Source organism: Neofelis nebulosa, chromosome 14, assembly GCF_028018385.1.
Source record: "Neofelis nebulosa isolate mNeoNeb1 chromosome 14, mNeoNeb1.pri, whole genome shotgun sequence".
Classification (NCBI taxonomy): Eukaryota; Metazoa; Chordata; class Mammalia; order Carnivora; family Felidae; genus Neofelis; species Neofelis nebulosa.
Genome location: NC_080795.1, coordinates 74,429,161 through 74,451,036, shown reverse-complemented (window position 1 = coordinate 74,451,036; position 21,876 = coordinate 74,429,161). Strand labels below are relative to the sequence as shown.

General features: G+C 52.7%; 1 protein-coding gene across 1 annotated transcript in view; it reads right to left on the bottom strand.

Moving 5' to 3' along the window:
• TG (thyroglobulin) overlaps positions 1 to 21,876 on the bottom strand; it is a 253,848-nt gene that overhangs the window by 215,747 nt on the left and 16,225 nt on the right. The window contains exons 9-17 of the mRNA XM_058699138.1: positions 19,402 to 20,499; positions 18,385 to 18,972; positions 13,794 to 14,033; positions 9,049 to 9,189; positions 8,605 to 8,682; positions 7,955 to 8,067; positions 4,694 to 4,796; positions 3,518 to 3,718; positions 1,312 to 1,524 (exon numbers count right to left, since the gene is read on the bottom strand). Of these exons, the coding sequence (XP_058555121.1) occupies positions 1,312 to 1,524; positions 3,518 to 3,718; positions 4,694 to 4,796; positions 7,955 to 8,067; positions 8,605 to 8,682; positions 9,049 to 9,189; positions 13,794 to 14,033; positions 18,385 to 18,972; positions 19,402 to 20,499 (2,775 nt within the window). The remainder of the gene's footprint in view (positions 1 to 1,311; positions 1,525 to 3,517; positions 3,719 to 4,693; positions 4,797 to 7,954; positions 8,068 to 8,604; positions 8,683 to 9,048; positions 9,190 to 13,793; positions 14,034 to 18,384; positions 18,973 to 19,401; positions 20,500 to 21,876) is intronic.

The window sequence follows — 21,876 nt, the reverse complement described above, 5'->3', positions numbered from 1 at the left end:
AGGCTGTTGACATTCTGGGGCGTGGGGGTGGGGGGGCTGGACATTCTTCTTGGGAAGCCTGCCACATTACCTTGCATTCCAGCAGGGCCACCGCATACGATGTTGCCAATTAAGAGGAGACCCCACAGACTGTATGAGAGACGCACTCTAAGGTTGCTCAGTGCACAACCTGCACAGTCGTACACGGTGGCCCTGCACTTAACTGTAAGAGCTCGAGGCTCGTGCCCCTCTTCTCCCAAGTGCCTGGCTCTACAGCCAGTCTTGACAAGCCTGGTCTTAATTTCGGCTTAGGCCACTTTGTCACAGCCAGGGGGACAGACCACTTATTTGTCCAAATCATACTGACCTTTTTATGGATAACATTTTCTATCCCAGAAATTTGCCAGAAATACTGCCTTTTGACACTCTGCGAACCCGCCAGAACCTTGTGACCGTCCCAGGATCTGGGTCTCCCTCTCTCTCAGACACCACCCCATTGCCCTGGGCGGACCCAGTGCCCGGTCCCGGCATCCGCCCCTGCTCTGCCGGGCTGTGAGTAACTGTGGCCAGCCTTAGCCAAGGCAGAGGCAGTCAGAGCTCAATGCTGCCTCACAGCTGTGGGGGTGTAAGAACAGGTTCCGTGGGAGAGCAGGGAAAAGGGGCTCTGCCCATCTTCAAACAGGGCCCAGGCACACACTGACCAGAACTGGTGCCCCCCCGGAGCAGGGTCCATCCCCAGATCTGCCAGGCATTAGGTGTGGAGCCCCAGATGGACCCGGGAGTGAGGCCAGTGAGTCAGAGTCCAGACAAACAGCTCTGAGCTTGTCAACACCATCGTAGCCAATAAGGCCATTGGAACACCTACCTCCTGAATACACATCCAAGGCATCCCAGGAAAGCCTGAAATGATGGCAGTTCTCCCAAGGAGCAGATTGTCCCAAAAGAAAGCGTAACCCTAAGAGTCTGTGAAACACATCTGCTCCTTCTAAAAGAAAATGCTGGGGCACCTGACTGGCTCAGTCGGTTGAACGTCTGACTTCCGTGATCTCGCAGTTTCTGAGTTTGAGCCCCGCATCGGGCTCTCCGCTGTCAGCCTGTCAGCGCAGATCCTCTGTCCCCGTTTCGGCCCCTCTCCCACTTGTGTCCTCCCAAAAATAAATGAGTGTTTTTTCATTAAAAAAAGAAGAAAGAAAGAAAACACTTTATGGGGCCCCCTCTCCTGTTCCTGATGCCGCCTGGCTCACTGTGGAAACGCTACCCTCAGGCGGGGAGAATGCAGGTGCTCAGCCCTGAGCCCCCAGGGGGAAAGCAGGGTGCAGGGCAGACACTCACGCCGGCAGGCGTGGGGCTGGGGCGGCTGTGACACCCAGCGTCCCTCCTCGAGGCCACATAGCAGGGGCCCCGGTGGGAACGCGCTCCAGTAGCCCCGGAGGCATCGCAGCTGGCACCGCTGGATGGCGGATCCCCCGGGGCCCGCGGCTCGCTCACACAGGATCGCTCCACCAGCCACTTCCGACGTGTTGAACGGTAGCGGGCACTGGGGGCCTAGAAGGAAAGAGGGCCGCTGTGGGTGCCACTCGCACAAGGGGGGCCTGACGTCTCCCCTTTCGCCCTTTCCCAGCCTTGACCTCCCTGGGCCCCCTCCCTCCCCGCCCTCCTCTCGGGTGAGCCCATCCTCCTGCTTTAACAGACTCCTGAGCGCGCCCTCTCCCACATCTTCGTGTCCAGCTTGGGTCCCCGCAGCTCCTTCCCATCTGGACATCCAGTTGCCAGCGGGCCTCTCCACCCCAGAGCCAGCACACCCGACCTCCTCGCCTGCGGCCGCGTCTCCCCCAGCTTCGGTGTCCCGAGCTCCACCCATGACGAACCCCAGTTGTCCCAAGCCACACGTGTGGCAGCACCTTAGATGGTCCCGTCCCCTCTGCCACAGACCAGCGAGGGCTACAGATCACCTGTCCCGACTTTTCATCTCCATGCACTTCCTTCCTTTAGGGTCAGCCACCGGTTCCCAAACTGCTACCTATGGAAGCTTCTGCACCAGGCTCCCCGCCTCCGGGATCAGACACAACCCATCCAGTCCCCGCTGTCAGCACAGAAGCTGCAGCGAAGCTGGACAGGGCTCTCAACTGCCCTGAGGGCCACTGACCCACCATTCCCTCTCCTCTCCTCTCCTCCCCTCCCCCTTCCTCTCATCTCTTCTCCTCCTGCCGCTCTACCTTCGCGGGTCTCCCCTTCCCTGATCGTCCCATGCCCTTCCCTCTGCCTGCCCAGCTGCCTAGAATATTCCTTTTTTTCAAGCCTCCATCATCAAGTCAACATCTCCTGCCTTCTACACCTTCTGCGGTTCCCCAGGGCGAACTTAGCGAGCTCTCAGGCCTCCTGCTGTGGACCTCCATGCTGTCAGTCATTCGAGACTCATCATGTGCACGCTGGTCTCCCCACTGCAAGGAGCCAGGGAGGAAAGAGGGCGCCCCTCCCTGTTCACCCAGAACACAAGCTCCAGGAATGTACGTTAAATAAGTGGCTGAACGAGTAAACGAAAGAACAGACACACTCAGTGGGATCATTGAGCGCCCTATAGCGAGTTAATTAACCTCTCTGTGACTCCGTTTTCTCACCCATAAAATGGTGGGGACAGCGATATTGCCTGCCTCCTAAGGATGGTGTGAATCCAGATGCGTTAAGGGACAGAAAGAGCTTAGAGGAGTTACTGGCACATGACAGACGAATAGTCACTAATGTGAGTCCTGATGAGGAGGATGACGATGATTGTTATCAACAAGAACACACCATCGCCTGCACTGGGAATTTCAGGACGTGAATTAGCCCTTTCAGAGCAAGGAAACAGCTCTTGGGGTATTACAAGGGTAAGCTTCCTACACCCGTGATGTCTGGTATCTACCACGAATTGTAGAGCCTGGGAAACTCTGTCATGATTGACACTGAATTTACCTTCCTCAAAACAAGCCTGTGAAGTCGGCAGCCATGGAAGTCTAGAGACACAGGGCCAGGACTTGGGCACAGGTCCTTTGAAACTAACCGCTACCCTAGCAGGCAAGGGCCACACTTCCCCTTAGCCTGGTGCTGCTTATTTTTTCAAATATTTTTGTAATGTTTATTTATTTTTGAGAGAGAGAGACAGAGCGTGAGCAGGGGAGGGGCAGAGAGAGAGAGGGAGACACAGAATCCAAAGCAGACTCCAGGCTCTGAGCTGCCAGCACAGAGCCTGACGTGGGGCTCGAACTCACGGACCGTGAGATCACGACCTGAGCCCAAGACGGACGCTTGACCGACGGAGCCACCCCGGCGCCCCAGCCTGGTGCTGTTTAGAGAGGGGGATACACCCATCCACTCGTAGGCACAAGTGTTGGCGTCATGGGAATCAGCTGAAACCACATCCCTCCAGCCCTTCCCCGTCTCCCCCTCCCACCTGCCTTGTCCCGGTGCCTCGAGAGTCCTCCCCAGCCTGGGTAAGGGAAGAGATGAGTGGCATACCCACCCAGCAGCCCAGGGGAGCCCCTCGGGGGTCACAGCTTACTTTCACAGGCTGGCTGGCGCCCGGCCTCGCGGGTCCCAGGCACCTCCTCTCCGGTGGCGAGGACACACCAGCAGCTGCCCTGGGCCGGGTCGCAGCGCACGGGGGAAGATCGTCCGTCCTCTGCGCTGCAGGCTGGGGTAGTGCCCGAGCTGGCTCTCCTGGGGAGGACTCCACTCGGGAGCACGTCACAGAGTCTCGGGCCTGGACACAAAGACAAGCCAAATGGGCCCGTGGCCCACAGAGGTGCCTCCACCCACCGCCACCTCTGACACCCACCTGCAGGGCCCTCCAGAGTCTGGGGTGCTGGACTAGGACAGGCCAAAGACGGCACCCCGCCCAAATCCAGACTCCCCTACAAGCGCGCACACACACACACACACACACACACACGCACACGCTCTCTCTGCCCTCCAGGAACTTCATGTCTTTAAGGAGATTTAGGGAGGGAGGGAGGGAGGGATTGTGGCTGACAGTGATGGGGGGACCACAGGCCATGCGCAGGGCAGTTTGGAAACGCGCAGAAAGGCACGGCGATCAGCTCTGGAAGGGAGGCCACGAAGGCGTCCTGGAGGGACGGACACGTGATCTGTGTAGGAAGCGGGGGTGGGGAGGGGACTGAAGCAGAACACACGCGAAGGGCCAGGGGGAAGCCAGCGTCCGCCTTCTTGAAAAGTCTGGCTGTAGTTTACAACACCGGGGTCCTGAGCGCGAGAGATGACGAGACAAGAAAAGCAAAGAGAGGAGCGGGAGCCCGACACGCAGGGGCCGATGGGCCACGGGGAGGAGCCTGGGCCCCGAGGACCCTGGAGGAGGCAGAGCACATTGATTGGCACTTGGGGGACACCCTGGTGACTTCGGCGTGGAACCCAGGCTGCGGGGCTGAGGCGGGGTGGGGGGTGGCGAGGGGCGAGGCAGGGGCTGGTTGTGGCCTCAGCGCCACTTTAATGGGGACCAGGGCCGGTTTGCACGTCTTGGTTACAAAGCACAGCCCATTCCCTGCCACGCGTGTCTTCCTCAAGAACCCACGGAGGCGAGGGCCTACTGCCCCTATTTTACAGATGAGAAAACTGAGGCCCAGGGAGGCCAGAGGCTCCCACAGCTCTGGAAGCAGCAGAGCGGGGAGCTGGAGCCAGCGCTCATGGCGGGGTTGGGGCAGGGGGAGGGGCAGCTACTCACACGGGGCGCTGCTGTTGGTGGCCAGAGGCAGGCCCGCTCCTGAGGCTGGGTCCACACACCAGGCGCCGGCCTCCGACTCCTGCAGCCTGGCAAACTCTCCTGTCTGAGACAAAGCCGAGCTCATGTCTTCACCCCAGGGAAGACGCTTTTGCAGCCCACGGGTCGGTGGGCAGATGTCCAGAATGTCCCTTGCCGAAACCACCGGGGACGGTTTCGCCAAACAGAGAGAGGCGAGGCGGAGAAGACGCTATCCTGGTCCAGACCCTTTTCATCCGCTCCTTAATTGATGGCTACCACAACCCCATGAGGCCAGGCCCACAGCGTTCTCATTTTCGGGTGGGGGAAACTGAGGCTCAGAGAGAGGAGGTGACAGAGCAACGTCCCATAGGGAGAGAATGGTGGGGCCGGGCTGGGTCTAAACCCATCCGGCCCCAAAGCCCAGCCACTGTCCTGAACCAAGCTCCCCCCAGGTCCGGAAATGATTTTCAGCACGCATCCCTAGAAGGAAGGGAACCTTTGGCACCTGTAACAGACCACGAGGGGATCAGTAGAAGGCAGCTACCCACACCTTTCTGGCCAGGCCCGTCTCTCCCAGACTGTCCTGGGACCACCTGGGGAACACAGAGCAAGGCCAGTGGGGCCTCAGTTTCCCCGCTAAAAAAAAAGAGGCAGGACTAGACTGATGTTTACACACACTCCTTCTAGGAACTCTTGGTGGTAGAAAGTGTTACATCTCCTACATCTGTAACGGAAAACCCTAAGAGGAAGCAGGGGTGCTGGAGAAAACCAGCGGCCCCAAGCTACCTGTCACTGTTTCCCTGAGCTTCTGTTGGCTGCTTTTCACATCATACTCTGCTGTGCCTTGTTCACAGGCAAGAAATGACAGTAATAACACTCGACATTCACAGGGAACATGACCACAAGGGCCACTCTGTGCAAATCACCCCCACTCCCAGGGTGTCACTGCGTCCCTAGGAGGCAGGGACCCTGCTGTCGCCATTCTACCCAGAGAGGCCCAGAGAAATCAGACAATACGCCCCTGGTTACATGGCTTGTAATCCAAACAGGTAAGATTCGAAGCCAAGTGAAAGGTTTGAGAAAATGTTATGGGACAAAGGCTTCAAATTGAGAACTTTCTAGCGAGACAGGAAACCATCAAAACCCTAGAGAAGAAAGCAGGAAAAAACCTCTCTGACCTCAGCCTCAGAAATTTCTTACTTGACACATCTCCAAAGGCAAAGGAATTAAAAGCAAAAATGAACTATTGGGACCTCATGAAGATAAAAAGCTTCTGCACAGCAAAGGAAACAACCAAAAAAACTAAAAGGCAACCGACGGAATGGGAAAAGATATTTGCAAATGACATATCAGACAAAGGGCTAGTATCCAAAATCTATGAAGAACTCACCAAACTCCACACCCGAAAAACAAATATCCAGTGAAGAAATGGGCAGAAAACATGAATAGACACTTCTCTAAAGAAGACATCCAGATGGCCAACAGCACATGAAAAAATGCTCAACGTCGCTCCTCATCAGGGAAATACAAATCAAAACCACACTGAGATATCACCTCACGCCGGTCAGAGTGGCTAAAATGAACAAATCAGGAGACTCTAGATGCTGGCGAGGATGTGGAGAAACGGGAACCCTCTTGCACTGTTGGTGGGAATGCAAACTGGTGCAGCCGCTCTGGAAAACAGCGTGGAGGTTCCTCAAAAAATTCAAAATAGATCTACCCTATGACCCAGCAGTAGCACTGCTAGGAATTTACCCAAGGGATACAGGAGTGCTGATGCAGAGGGGCACTTGTGCCCCAATGTTTATAGCAGCACTTTCAACAATAGCCAAATTGTGGAAAGAGCCTAAATGTCCATCAACTGAAGAACGGATAAAGAAATTGTGGTTTACATATACAGTGGAATACTACGTGGCAATGAGAAAGAACGAAATCTGGCCGTTTGTAGCAACGTGGATGAAACTGGAGAGCGTGATGCTGAGTGAAATAAGTCCTACAGAGAAAGACAGATACCATATGTTTTCACTCTTATGTGGATCCTGAGAAACTTAACAGAAGACCATGGGGGAGGGGAAGGAAAAAAAAAAGAGAGGGAGGGAGCCAAAACATAGAGACTCTTAAAAACTGAGAATAAACTGATGGTTGATGGGAGTGGGAGGGAGGGGAGGGTGGGTGATGGATACTGAGGAGGGCACCTGTTGGGATGAGCCCGGGGTGTTGTATGGAAACCAATTTAACAATAAATTTCATATGAAATTAATTAACTAATTAATTAAATTAAATTAAATGCGTGGCATTAATAAAAAAATTGAGAACATTCTAGTCGTTAACTTAACCTTTCCTAGGGACTTGGTTCAAAGGCACAGCTACCCAGTTTGGGCTGTGGAAGGCTTGGGTCCTGTTCCCTAGCACCTGGGGCCTCCACAGGAGGCAGGCCGGGAGACCACCTGATCACAGCCTGCTCAGAATCACTTTTCCCTCTGTCAGAAACTGTGGTCTCCACCTCACCCTCTGTGCCAACAGAGGCCGGTACCCAGGACAATGGAACAGACTTCTATTCCAGCAATCAGGGGTTGTTAGCCAAGATAAAAGGCTAAAGAGGCCAATTTCTCTACAAAAATCAGTAATAACTGGGGTCCATAGTCACAGTTCCAAACAGCAACAATAATAAAGAATAATAATAAGGAAACTTTTGCTCAGTGATTTGTAGTCATCTCGCTTTCAGAAACTTCTAGGGGCCGAGCAGAGATTGCCATCACTCAGCATGTAAGTGGTTAAGACTCCAGCAAGAATCCTTCCTTTGGGGGCTTTTTACATCAGTTCTGCAGCCATCCAGCAATGTAAAGCAGGTAACATTCTAATGCCTCCCATTTATATGAAGAAACAGATATACTGGCCATACAATGTGGCCAGGATGACTTTAGGGTAAGTATGTCACCAACTATAGACATGCAGATTATTCTGCAAAGAAATGGAAAATATTTCCTTGGGGCCTCCGAACAATCCTAGCACTAGGCAGGATAAAAGCGTGGCCCAATCTTAGGATAAAATAAAGCAAACTGGAGCACAGAGAAGGTAAGCAAATTGCCCAAGGTCACACAGCCAGGGTCTGTCAGGGTAAAGAACGACCTAGGAGTTTTTAAGTAAAACAAGTGTACTGAGAACTAGAAAAATCATCCCCAGTGTACATGAGAAAGCTCTGGCTGCCCTCCTCAAACCATCCCTGTGCCCTCAGAGACTTACCTCTAGGCAGGTTGGGATGAACAGGTCTTTTGGAGATGGGTTTCCCTGGGACCCAGCCTGTTTCCAACTGGAAAGCAGCCCACTGGTTCGAGATGCCTCACAGGCGGTGGGGCCTGAGGAAGAGGAGGGGAGTTCTTAACAGACTGGCTGTGGGAGAGCGGGGAGCCCAGATGGGCCTGGGGGGTGGGGGTCAGAAGCTTGAGTCAGGGTAGAAGGAGGTGTCCTGCACAGACAGAGGGAGCCTCAGAGGAGGATCAGGCCACGGTTCAGGGACAGAGACCCACATGCGGAGAGGCCGGTCCGTAGGGCAAGTGTGAGGCAGTTGTCAAAACTGCAAGAGTGAATGAAAATGCCCGGGAGCAGATGGGAGGAAGGGGACCCCGGGCTCTTTCACCGTCACTGGGGACTCTCTGCACCTAGGAAGCTAGGTGCACAGAACACGAAGGACCAAGATCATGAGAGTCACCCAGGCTTGGGAATGTGGGAAAGCATGGCCTGGCTGCCTTCGGGGGCTGGTCTGTGGGTGCTTGGGGGCTGACCCACGAGCATCCCCAAGGTGGGGTGACAACAACGGGCTGGACCAGCCTAGAAAAAACATGACAGCGACTATACACAGGGTCAGGCGGGACAGTTCCTCGGGCTTCACTTACACTGGGGGATCTGGGAGGAGCGGGCAGTCAGCGAGGCAGGGACGTACTCTCCCCTCCTGTCCACACACCAGCAGTACCCTGGGAAAGAGCCGCGGGTCAGAGGTTCAGGAAGTGCGCTGGGGGACTCGCCCCCAGGGGTCTCGCGCAAAACTCTCCTTCTGTGCACTCACAGCAGGGCCAGCAGGTTCCCATCTGTCCCCCCTGCCCACCATGTGCACAATCACACACCCCAATCCCCCCAGCAACCACGCACTTGACCTTCAGGCTGGCAGGTCACAACTTCCATCGTACAAATGGCACAAACCAAAGTCCAGAGAAACTAAGGGATTTGTCACCAGCTGCCAGAGGGGCCCAGAGTGCAGCTCACTGTCCCCAGTGCAAAACCCTTTCCTCTAAATGAAAAGGAGGGTGTCACTCCACCCCTCACGGTGTCCATCCGCTCACCAGTCCTGGCGTGGCATTGCACAGGCTCCCAACGTCCCCACGCGTCGCACTGGGGCACGTAAGGGCCGGGCCGCAGAAGGGCGGATGCTCGCGTGGAATCATCTCCCCGGAGAAAGGCGCGTCTTTGATAGAAGTCAAGGGCTGGAGTCAGGAGAGAGGGGAGCAGAAACGTGAAGGCTGGAAAAGCCTCAGCAGTGTGGGCTCAGCCGCTGACAAGCCCCACGCACATTCTTGCTCCAACGTGAGGAGACCTTCTTACTGATGTGACAAACAGTGCCTCCCAAAATAGGACAGAGGCTCCTTAAACAGTGGAGAGGCACTCATCAGGCTGCCCTTCAAAAATAAAAATGTAGGGGTGCCTGGGGTGGCCCAGTTGGTTAAGCATCTGACTCTTGACTTCGGCTCGGGTCATGATCTCAGCGTTCGTGAGATCGAGCCCCAAGGTGGGCTCCACATGCTGGGGGAGGAGCTTACTTAAGAGCATGCGTTCTCTCTCTCTCTCTCTCAGATAGATAGATAGAAAGAAAGATAAGAGATAGATAGATAGAAAGATAGATACATAGATAGAAAGATAGAAATATAAGATAGATAGATAGATAAGAGATAGAAAGATAGATACATAGATAGAAAGATAGAAATATAAGATAGATAGATAGATAGATAGATAGATAAAGAGATAGAAAGATAGATACATAGATAGAAAGATAGAAAGATAAGATAGATAGATAGATAGATAGATAGATAGATAGATAGATAGATAGAAAGAAAGAAAGATAGATAGATAGATAGATAGATAGATAGATAGATAGATAGATAGATGTAGGCTGCAGTCTGAAGGAATCGCTGCTGGCCTCTTTCAAGTCACTTTCATATGAGGCCGTTTAGGTCGGTGAGATGTCCTCTGGCCCATGAAAGGGGAGACCCATAGACAGCACTTATTCAACATGTCCTACAATAGCAGGCACAATCCGAATATAGGTTTTAGCTGATGAATCCTCATGGCAACCCTCTACGAGAGGTCACATCACCCCATCTGATGGGGACAGAACAGGTGGATCACGTAGCTTACCCCAGCCCCACGGCCGGGAAGTGGACGGAGTGGCTCTGAACACGAGAGGTCAGGGGGTGACACCCACCACGCTCTCACAATTCAGTGCTCCGGCCCCTCGAAGGCTTTGTTCCCCACAAAATCGGGTCCGGTCTTCACAACAGCCCAGGTCATCTGCACTGTCACCCCAGGGTGCGGGACGGGCTCGGTGGGGCAGGCGAAATGACTCGCCGACGGTCACCCTGCCATCAGACTGTGCCCGTCCTCCGTGCTCGGCGTCCCCTGCCCTGCCTGGCTGTCCCTCACCGCACTCTCCACTACTGACATACTAGACTTTGTATGTGTTTGCTTTGTCCCCTCCATGCCACCGCTTACGCCCTTTAGTGCAAAGATTTGTGCTCATTTTGTGTGCAGAGCTGTGTCTGCCTCATAGAAAGCACTCGAGAAATATTTGTTGAAGCTCAGGAAACAACAGATGTTGGCGAGGATGCGGAGAAAGGGGATCTCTTTTGCACTGGTGGTGGGAATGCAAACTGGTGCAGCCGCTCTGGAGAAGAGTATGGAGGTTCCCCCAAAAATTAAAAATAGAACTACCCTACCCACCCAGCAATTGCACTACCAGGAATTTATCCCAAGGATACAACAATGCTCATTCAAAGGGGCACAAGCACCCCAATGTTTATAGCAGCACTATCGACAGCAGCCAGACTATGGAAAGAGTACAAATATCCCCCGACTGATGAATGGATAAAGATGCGGTTTATATATACAGTGGAATATTACTCGGCCATCAAAAAGAATGAAATCTTGCCATTTGCAACAACGTGGATGGAACCAGAGTGTATCATGCTAAGCGAAATCAGTCAGTCAGAGAAAGACAGATATCACAGGATTTCACTCATATGTGGAATTTAAGAAACAAAGCAGATGAACATAGGGGAAGGGAAGGAAACCTAAGATAAAAAGACAGAGGGAGGCAAACCACAAGAGACTCTTAAATGCAGAGAACAAACTGAGGGCTGATAGAGGTGGGGGCGGGTGGGGTAAATGGGCGACAGACATTAAGGAGGGCACTTTCTGGGATGAGCACTGAGTGTCATATGTAAGAGAGGAATCACCTGGGTTCTACTCCTGAAGCCATTGTTACACTGTACGTAAACTAACTTGAATTTAAGTTTTTTTTTTAAAAAAAGAAAGAAATATTTGTTGAGTGGAAAAGAAGAAATGCAGGCATGGGAGGGGTGGGAGGGCTGGCGGGGGGTGAGACAGACGCTAGCGGGCCTGGGTCTCCCAGCACTCCCTCCTCAGTGCGATTTGCGCCCCAGCGCCATTTCCCTCCTGAGCAGCCAGGAACTGTCCCCTGGACCCCTTCTCAGGTCTGACCCCCTCCACCTCCTCTCCCTTCCTGCTGGCGCTCAGGGTGGGCTTGTGGGGTGCGGGGTTGTGGGTGACACAGGGTCACATCACCCAACTTGCTCCTCTCAGAGACGGGCTCACGGCTCCCCAGGGGGGACCCCAGCAGCCCACGGTCAGATCCCCTCAGGAGACCAGGACCCCAGAAAGCGGCCTGGTGCACGGGATGGGGCTCGGGAGCCAATGAGCCTCTGCCTGAATCCTGGCACAGCCCCTCTTGGTTATCGTGAGTGATCTTCAGGGTCATGAGTGAGCTCCCCAACCTCTTTGAGCCTCAGTTTCCCCATTGATGAATTGGCTCTAATACCCCACAGGGTAAGTGTGACATTTAGATCACGAGAACTTGAGCACCGAGCTCATGCCAAGAGCAGCTGGGTAAAAATGACTCCCGCGTCTCTCCCTCACCCTCCTTGGACCCGAGGACACGACTGCCGTGTCCTGTTGTCCCAAGACACTCCGTGACCCTTCATCTCTGTCTGTCCTGGGCTTTCAATCCCCAGACTCTCCAGGACAGGAGGGCTACACACGAAGAGCTTCTCGCCTGTGCAAGAGTAGAGACACCTCTTCTCATCTCGAGGGATTCGAGAAAAAAGTGCACCCTTGCTCCTTCCCTACAGACCCTTCCTCTTTTCACTACCGCCTCAGACATGCAAAATCAGAGCGTGTTGCTGCGGGGGTGGGGGGAGGGGTGGGGGTGGTGGTGACTTCCTTAACTTGACTTCTGAAGTCAAGTTCAGTCAGCTCACCATTCAATAACGAAATTTCTATGGCGCCAACGACTTTTTCTCCCCTTCTCTAACCAGGGGCCACAACTGCAGGAACATCAACCCCACGTATCCATCTGATTACATCAAGTCTGTCCAGGGACAAAATTGAAAAACAAAAACCCAGTTTCTTGCCAAAAGCAGAAATCCCCAAGTCCCCAAGGAACAGAGATAAGAAGTGTCTGGGCATGGGGGAGGGGAGGAGACGGAGGAGAAAGAAAGAGGTGACGGAAGAAGCAAGAAGGACTGTTTAGCAACATTTAGCAGGCTCCCGCAGTCTGTCAGGCACTGTGCCCAGACAGGGGACATAACGATGAGTGAGACGCGGTGCCTCATCTTCCAGAAGAGACAACTGGCGTGGAAGAGAGGCAGGAACCAAAGATGGCACTTGGGCGAGTCCCACTGGGGTGCAGAGAACAAAAACACCTGAGCCCCCGTCCCCAGGGGGCAGCAGACATCCCTGAAGGGAGAAGCAGGGGGGCCCTGGCATGCAGGATGGGGGACTCTCGTCTCGGCACAGATGTCATCACGGGGAGCACGGCTTTGCTGTGGTGCGACCCGAACCCAGAAAATCCCAGGTGGGGAATGCGCTGAGATCTTCTGACCGGGAGCAGGGAGCCCGGGATGCTGGGAGGACAGGAACCGTCTGCCCCTGCCAAGTTGGGGCGGGATCAGAGAGAGACCTGGGGGAGCCGTCGGACCCTCCCTCCAGCGAGGCTGCGGGCAGTGGAGGAAGGGCAGGGGGTCCGGGACCAGCCAGACGCAGGCTCTGGGCACCAGGGATCGGCTGGGCAGGGGACAGAGGCTCGCGGTCCAAACCATCCAGGCTCCGCTGGTTGCGAGCTGGGTCAGCTGGGGCAGGTGAACTTGGGCCTGAGAAGCACCCCGGATGGTGACTGCAGCGCTGTTCTCGTGGAAGCGCTGGAGCATGACATGCAAAGGGCCGGCCGTCTACTCAGCACAGGCAGCGCCCGGCCAGCAGTGGGTTTCAAGTAATGTTGAGCCGCCATCATGGGCTAGAGCGCTGTCGGCCCTCCGAGCGTATCTCTGTCCCATGCAGGCAGTTAAGCCCTGCTCTCTGGAGCCCCCGTCAGATTTAGCTGAGACCACACGTGGAAGGTGCCCGAAACGCACTCGTTTCTTGGTAATAAATGCTCCTCTCCTTTGTCCCCAGTGGAAGTGGAGGGAAGCTTCAGAACAGGCCACGAGCATTTCGGGTGGGGGCCCCTCACATTCTAGCAAGTACGTGTGGCTGCCCGCTGGGCTGTGGGCACCATCTGCAATATGCGGCATGGGGACCCGCGCCCAAGTGGCTGTGCCGGCGGATTCGGGAATACAGTGGAGAGGGGTGCACCGTTCTAGCTTTGCCTGGGACACAATCCCACCTTGCCTTTTCTTTCCCAGGGACCCACCCGCCTGGGAAAACCAAGGCCAAAGTTCTGAGGACTGAAGAGCCACGAACTCAAGCCCTTGCTTCCCCCACGAGATGGCCCAAGAAGCCAGAAGCACAGGAGACTCACTGGACTGAGCTGCCAGACGAATGGCGTAATCGCCCCCGCTCAGAAACTTCTCTGAGAAGGTGGCCCGGGAGGGAGAGAGCTGAGGAAGGGAGAGCTCCTCATCAGTCAGCAGGATTCCTTTGGCTGCTAGGAAACTCTCCCCCAGAGGGAACCAGGAACTGTTGGAAGCCAAGACGATGTCTTCTGTTTCCTTAATGAACTGCAGGACACGAGACTTCACCTCCTCACAAGAGCCAGGACCTAGGGGAATAAAGACATCGTGGCTGAACGCTTTGACCCCCCCCAGAGGCGCGTGTGCATACACGCATGCACACATTTCTGCCCTAGCTGTTTCCTTCACCCAGCTCTTTTTACGGCCTGGAATGTTCTTTGTGTTTCGTTTCACTCAACATTTATGGAGAACCTACTGTGTAAGAAGGTGAGCAATAGCTAATGTCTACTCCACACCAGCCATTGTACTAAGCACATGTACACAGACGGTCCAATTTAATCTATACAACAGCCCAATAAGATACTATTCTTATCTGTGTGTTAGAGATGAGAAACTGAGGCATGGAGAAGTCATATCACTTAAACTTAAAGTCACGTAGGCTCCATCCTAGCTAGCAAGTAGTTGATTCAGATTTCTCATCTAGTCAGTATAACTCTAGAACCAGAGATCTGGACTAGCTGCCTCCTATGGAAGGATGCACAGGGATGGATGGATGGGTGGATGGATGGATGGAGTAGATAAATGGATGGATGGATGGATGGATGGATGGATGGATGGATGGATGGATGGATGGATGGATAGATGGATGGATGGATGGAGGAGTAGATAAATGGATGGGTGGATGGATGGATGGATTTCAAAGGTTGAAAGGAGGCATTATAGGTCAGTAGAGAGATACTCTTTTAAAGAGAAAAGAGCATGGCTCTCACAGACTTCTGGATTCAAATGTCAGCTTGATCACTTATCAGCTGTGTAATTTTGGATGATGTACTTAACTTTTCTGAGCTTCAGTCTTGTGATCTGTGAAAAGGGGATGATTGGGGAATCTCCCTCAGAGGGTCTTTAAATTATTCTATGAGGTGCTGCATCTGAAATACTCGGCATAGTGTCTGGCCCATGTTGTCCTTGAAATTGTCACTATTAACAAAAACCACACTGGCCATATTTATTTCAACAACTCCCATTTGAAAATCTACGCTTGCTATCCATTTCTTCCGAAAAAGTATGAATATTCTGTAACTGGATATATGACTGTTTTTTTTTTTTCTTTTTGACACGTAAGACCTTTTAAAATCTGGCCCAAATGTACCTGTAGCTTCTCCCATCACTCCCTCCCAAGTCCCCTCCCTTCCTAACACACTGACCTACCCCCACCACCCCATTCCCAACAAAGCGGACCCTTTTCAGCGGCCCTAACCTCGAACATGCTATTTCCCCCGTCAGGAAGGGCCCGGCCCCCTTTTTAAGCTGGGCAAACATCCTTCGCAATCCAGAAGCTGAGGCCATGCCAATCTTTACCCAGTTTCCCAGCCAGGGAGTTAGCTCCAGTCTCTGGGCATCCTCCATGACATGGTGACATGTCAGTTTCCCCCGACCGGTTCCTGAGCCCCTCAGAGTAGACACCACACCTTTCTCATGACTGTCTTCCCATCATACAGCACAGTGTATACAGAAGTTGTCCATAATTGCATATTAAATAAAGAGAGCGAAATTCCAAAGCGTCCGGAGATTATACTATGGACAGGACCTGACCTCATGCCCCTGGAGGCAGGTGTCATCCCCCTGCTTACGGTCACTGGTCACTGGTCACTGGCTACTAGTCACTGTATTACTCACTGTCCGTTGTACTAATACAGCTATCTATGAAGGACTTTCTATGTACCAGACCTGGCACTTCACATCGATTGCCTTGTACGATTCTCACAACGACCTTGGAGGTAGTTATCCATCCTAACTCAAATTCACAGATGAAACCAACAGTGTGACTGTGGCCACAGAGGGGTAGGTAGTGGAAACAGGGCTCAAGACTCTGGTAGAACTAACACCCTGGCCTCGAGACCAGTCCTTCCTCGGGCTTTAGGGAGCATCGGAGCCCCCTGGGGGCTTGTAGAGACGCAGGCATAGATTCAGCAGGTGGGGTCAAAGATTCCAAATTTCTCACAGCTCCCCGAAGTGATGTTAATGCTACTGAACCACGCCTGGGATATCAAGGCTCGGAGCCCATGGTCGCCACACCCTTTTAATACTCCCTATCAACAAGAGTTTGAACATGTGCCCCCAAAATGCGTATTTCTGTATTTGTAAAGCGAAATACACATACAACTGTATTAATACACTAGGTACATTTTTCTTCAGCTGTTCATAACATGTAATTGCAAAACCAAAAATAGGACTTTAGAAGGAAAAGAACCAACACGGCATACGGGTGGACGTTCTAATCTTTGCTTCCCGGCGGTTTATCTTGTATCTTGGTCTACCCTCCACACCTCTTGGGACTCATTGCAAAGGCCAGCATATTCTCAGCCCAGTTTTGATGCCTTGCCCAGCACTCAGGCCAAGGTGGGCAAACCTAGCTACTAACGTTACAAGGTGCTTTTGGCCTCAGCAATCGGGCACAAAAATTGGATGCAAAGAGGACTAAATTTATGAAGCATCTGAAATTATAGGAATGTACCTGTATAGGCGTGACCATTGGTATAGAGACTCTCAAAATCTGAGTAAGGCTTTTTATGCAATAGGCATGCCGACATCTGTGTGTGACTTGGGAGGGGTCAGCCTGTTGCTGGGACCTGACACTTCAGTGGAGAATCCCAGTCGTGGAGGGCAGGGGCGGCGGTGGGGGGGGGGGTCCTCCCAGGTGTTCGAACAGGATACTCCTGGTCTCGCCACGTGTTGCTATGATCCAACATCCTAAAAACCCACTTTCTGCTCAAGCCTACGCTCTGGCTAATGTCAACATCGTCTGATTAATTTCAGCGTTAGCCAGAAAGGCGTGGACGATGTTGAACATTGCAAAGAATGGATTGAGAGGTGTCTTTGGGCTTGAACAGCTGTACTGTTACCTGTAATACCTAGCAACTGCTGGCTAGAGAGGTTCTCATTTGATAATAACAGTGCTGAATCCGTCTTGTTCTTTCCAGCTGCTGGTGTGGCCACTTGGTAATGAGCCATTTGAAGTTCGGACAGAGTCAGCCTCATTTTGCATCTGCCTCATACACCACAGCTTTCCTCTAGGTCCACCTGCCACAGAGCCGAACTTACAGACCTCCTTCAGCTGTTCTCCAATTAGTCCTATAACGAAACCCCTCAAGTGAAGTAAAGGCACCTCGTGAGGTCTGGAGGACCTAGCAGTGTCTTTGTAAGGAGCATCATAATCCGTGTTGGTCAATCCAATGGCGGTGCACCTAATTTAGGAGAGATTACTCAAGTGTTAGCCATAGTGGGCAAGAGCCAGGTCGTACCCACATGACAGGCTTCATCGGTCCTGAGATCATGCTTTGCACACAGACGACATCCAATTAAAATCTGAGGCACTGATTTAAATAATTGATCATATGAACATTAAAAATGAACTACATTGGGGTGTCTCAGTGGCTCAGTCGGTTGAGCGTCCGACTTCGGCTCAGGTCACCATCTCACGGTTCCTGAGTTCGAGCCCCGCGTCGGGCTCTGTGCTGATGGCTCAGAGCCTGGAGCCTGCTTCAGATTCCGTGTCTCCCTCACTCTCTGCCCCTCCCCCACTCATGCTCTGTGCCTCTGTGTCTCTCAAAAATAAATAAATGTAAAAAAAAATTTTAAATAAAAATAAAAATGAACTACATTGGGGCGCCTGGGTGGCTCAGTCGGTTAAGCGTCAGACTTTCGGCTCAGGTCGTGATCTCACAGCTCGCGAGTTCAAACCCTGCGTCAGGCTTGCACTGACAGCTCAGAACCTGAAGCCTGCTTTTGGATTCTTCGTCTCCCTCTTTCTCTGCCCCTCCCCTGCTCATGCTCTGTTTCTCTCTCTCTCAAACATAAATAAACGTTTTAAAAACATGAACTACATTAACTTCGCCAACACCCAACTGTGTGGATGTGGGGAAGTCACTTCTTTTCTACGAGCGTTGGCGTTCTGGTCTGAACGTTCGCATCCCCCCTCTCCCCCAAATGTATTGTATTGAAGCCCTAACCCCTAAAGTGATGGTACTTGGAGGTGGGACCCTTGGGAGGTGATTAGGTTTCAAAGAGGTCATGAGGGTGGGGCCCTCTGGATGGGATTAGTGTCTTTATAAAAAGAGCACATTCTCTCTGCCATGTGAATACACAGTTCCTTCTGCAATGCAGGAAGACAGCTCTCAGCAGGAACGGAATCGGCCAGCACCTTGATCTTGGACTTCCACCCCCCCCAGAGCTATGGGAAATGCCTGTTGGCTAAGCCTCCTAGTCTACGGTACTCTTGCAGCAGCCGGAGCCGACTAATGCATCCGGGTGCCTCGAGCACTGAAGGGACATATACCTGTCCGTATCTGAACTCCACTCCAGCTCAGACACTCAGTACACGCCTACCAGACATCTTTTTTATAAAGGCACAAACTCAGCTCTCCACGGGGTGTAACTCACATGCTGGGACCTTGCTTGGCTCTGTCCGGGTGCTTTCCAGTTCTTGACCAGCCTCATTCACACACCAGCAGCTCCGAAGGTCAAGGTGTGCCTGAGGAGTGCTGAAGTCTGAGTAGGGCCCTGGGTATCGGCTGAGCTGGCCATTCAGGATCTGCCAAAAGACGTAGGGGTCCAGGAGGATGTTCCCTCCAGGCTGGGTCAGGTTCCCTTCCATCACTGCCAGCGGGACGTCTGGGAAAGAAGGGTATCTCTCCAGCCCTGGGAAGATGCCCTGTTGGCCGGCCTCATACAGACTCTGAATAAAGAGACGAAAGCTTCTGGAAGCTGCTTCTTTATAGCTCATGATCTTCATGAGCAGCTCGGCAGGGGTCAGCTCCTGGCCACCGTTGTTCTGAGCTGCCCATCGTTCGTACCACTCGAAGGCCTGCTCTGGGGGCCCATCGCATTGCACGGGCCTCCACTGCCCACCGGTGCCGCACTGCGGGATGTAGATGCTGGCAAAGGTGGGCAGCAGGCTGGAGTCAGAGCCCAGTGCTCGCACTGTGCGCAGAAAGGCCTGCTCGGCCTGTAACTGACAGGCGGTGGGGCCTGGGAGGAACAAGGAGGAGGTATGTCAGCTAAAGAAGTGCGGGGAGCCCACGAGGCCAAGATGCAAACCCCTGACGGTCCAAGCCCCATCTGAAACCTTATACGGCCACAGAAATCCCATCAGCCTCAAATCTGTAAATAACATCTAGACAGAGTGCATCCCCGTCACTGAAACGGCACTGTCGAGACTGTTGTCTGCTCTGCAGAAACCTATGGGGCAGCCCCTAAAAAGCCAAATGAGTCTCCCTATTCAATCCCGGGAATGGTTAACAGTATCGACCCGCTTCTGGACAATCTTTACGTTAAGTGGCAGTTTTCGCCGCTGCAGAAGTTGGGGCTTACGCGACCATAGAATTCACTTTTTCCGTAATGCACTGAGTCGGGGCCCCACAAATCAGGGTTTGTGGACTGAATACGCAACAGACTCACATTGCTTGGGTTCGCCAAGTACGCTTCGAGTTCCAGGAATAGGCTGACCCTCAGGGTCAACGCAGTAACACTCAGAGCCGAAGCACTGGACGGGGAGGAAATGCCCCTCGCTGGTGCAAGAAGGGACCAACAGGCTGGACCCCGCGGGCTGGCTGCCCTCGAGGGTTTGCATGCGGGCCCTCTGCTTCTCACACTCTGTGGGGCACCGGGGGCGTCCGCCTCTAACCCTGGAGCCAGGAAGTTCTTTGCCCCGGGAATCCACACACCAGCACTCCCCGGCAAAGCACTGCACGTCCTCGTAGTCTCCTTCCGCCGAGCACAGTGGGACGAAAAGGCTGCCCGGCGTCTGCCCGCAGCCCTGGGAGCTGAGCACCGTTTCCATCACGTCACCTAAGTCCTTCGCTATGTCTTCTGGCACAGAAATGGCATGCTGCAAGAAGAGAGGGAACTCTGGAAGCTCCAGGAGAGACGCAAGGAATGTCAGGGCGTTCTGGTTCTCTTGTAAGTTGATCTCAAAGCCAAAGCTGCCCACCATCGGCCTGTTCCTAGCAGCTCCCTTCACAGAGGCTTCGGGGGGTTCTGCGGCAGGATTTGAATCCAGTCCCAAGGAGAAAGCCTTGGCAGCTATGTCGGTCCCTCCGTTCTGGAAGCCCGGGAGACCAAACTGCTGGAAAAATTGACTGAAGTTAAATGTGCCTTTTGTGCCAAGGGCTCCAGACAAGTTGAACTGGCCAACATTCACCAAAAATTTCCCTCCAAAGAGGTTTTGCTGGAGTCGCTTTGGGTCCATGGTAAACTGAAGGGCAAGGCGAGCCAGCTCTCGGGAGGGAAAAATCGCTCCAACGGCTTCTCTGAGGAGAGTTTCTGAGGCAGAAAACTGTTTACCCTGCCCTTCTCCCATCGGGTGGAGAATCCCAGAGTCCACAAAGAGCTCCTTCACCAAGGGCGGGCAGGATGTGGCGAATCTGGCTACTCTCTGGGAGACCGGTCTTCCCTCAGGAGCCAAGAACAAGCCGTGCTGGCTGAAATAGCCCGAGGGCCCAAAGTGTAGTCTGGACAGGGCCTGCCTCCTCTCAGAGGCGCAGGATTGGTCTTCAGCTGCCCAAGACAGAGCAAACGGGAGAAATGGTTTTAACATCAACAAGTTCTCCTGAGACAACCCCCCAGATCCTTCTCGAAGTAAGATGGCCAACAGTTCAATCAAGAACGCCTACGTTTTGTACCTCTTTCTTCCCTGCCTTTTCATTTATTTTTTCTTTCCCCCAAGCAGTGTCTGTGGCGGCCGTTTGGGGGAATGAATGTTCCAGTTGACATGACTTCCCTTCCCACCTTTCATGGGAGGGTGACCCCCTTGTGAGGCAAGGCTCGTCGGTGCCCGCCCACTTTCGGAAAAGCTGACCAAATGCATGCACCAAATGTACTGGGCTGAATGGTGTCCTCCCTTCCTCCTCAAGCCCAATGTTCACGTCCACTGAGAACCTCAGAACATGACATCATTTGAAAGTAGGGTCTTTGCCGGTGCTGTCGGTTAAAATGAGGTCACACTGAACTGGGGCGAGCCCTAACTCCAATGATGGATGTCCTCATAAGACGGCCATGTGAAGATGGGGGCAGAATGCCAAAAGAATGCCAAAAAGAATACCAAAAGCCAAAGAAAGCCAAGGTCGCTGGAAGCCCCTGGAAACTGGACAGAACAAAGATGGATCCTTCTCTAGAGCTTTCAGAGAGAGCCTAGCCCTGCTAACACCTCAGTTATAGATGTCTGGCCTCCAGACTGGGAGGGGATAAATTTCTATCGGATTAAGCCACCGAGTTTGTGGTAATTTGTGACGGCAGCACTCGGGAACTCATACACCAACAAATTCCTATTTGTTTTCATTTTTATTTTTTTAAGCATATTTTTAATGTTTACTTATTTTTGAGAGATAAGAGAGACAGAGTGTGAGTGGGAGAGGGGGAGAGAGAGAGGGAGACACAGAATCCGAAGCAGGCTCCAGGCTCCGAGCTGTCAGCACGGAGCCCGACGCGGAGCTCGAACCCACCACCGGCGAGATCATGACCCGAGTTGAAGTCAGTCGTTTAACCGACTGAGCCACCCAGGAACCCTATTTCCCATTTGTTTTGTAATGAAAAAAATTTTTTTCCAGCATTCTCTTGTTGGAATTTTTAATGGACTTTAATGCTTCATTATTTGCTCTCCGTGCGGCTGCCTAATCCCTCCTTGTGGGTAGGCTTGTCTAGGCTAACTAATTGATAGTCTCTTTGAAGATAAGAACCATACTTTAAATGCCATTAGTATTTCCTATAATAAGAAACATTTCCCATGTTGTAATATCTAATATTATAACATACTATAGGAAATATATTTCCCATAATATAATATAGTAATGTCTGTGCAGCAAAACACTTAGCACATTTTTCTAGCCTTCCTGATCTTTCTTTGAAATTATTAATTAAAGGGTGATCAACTCAGTC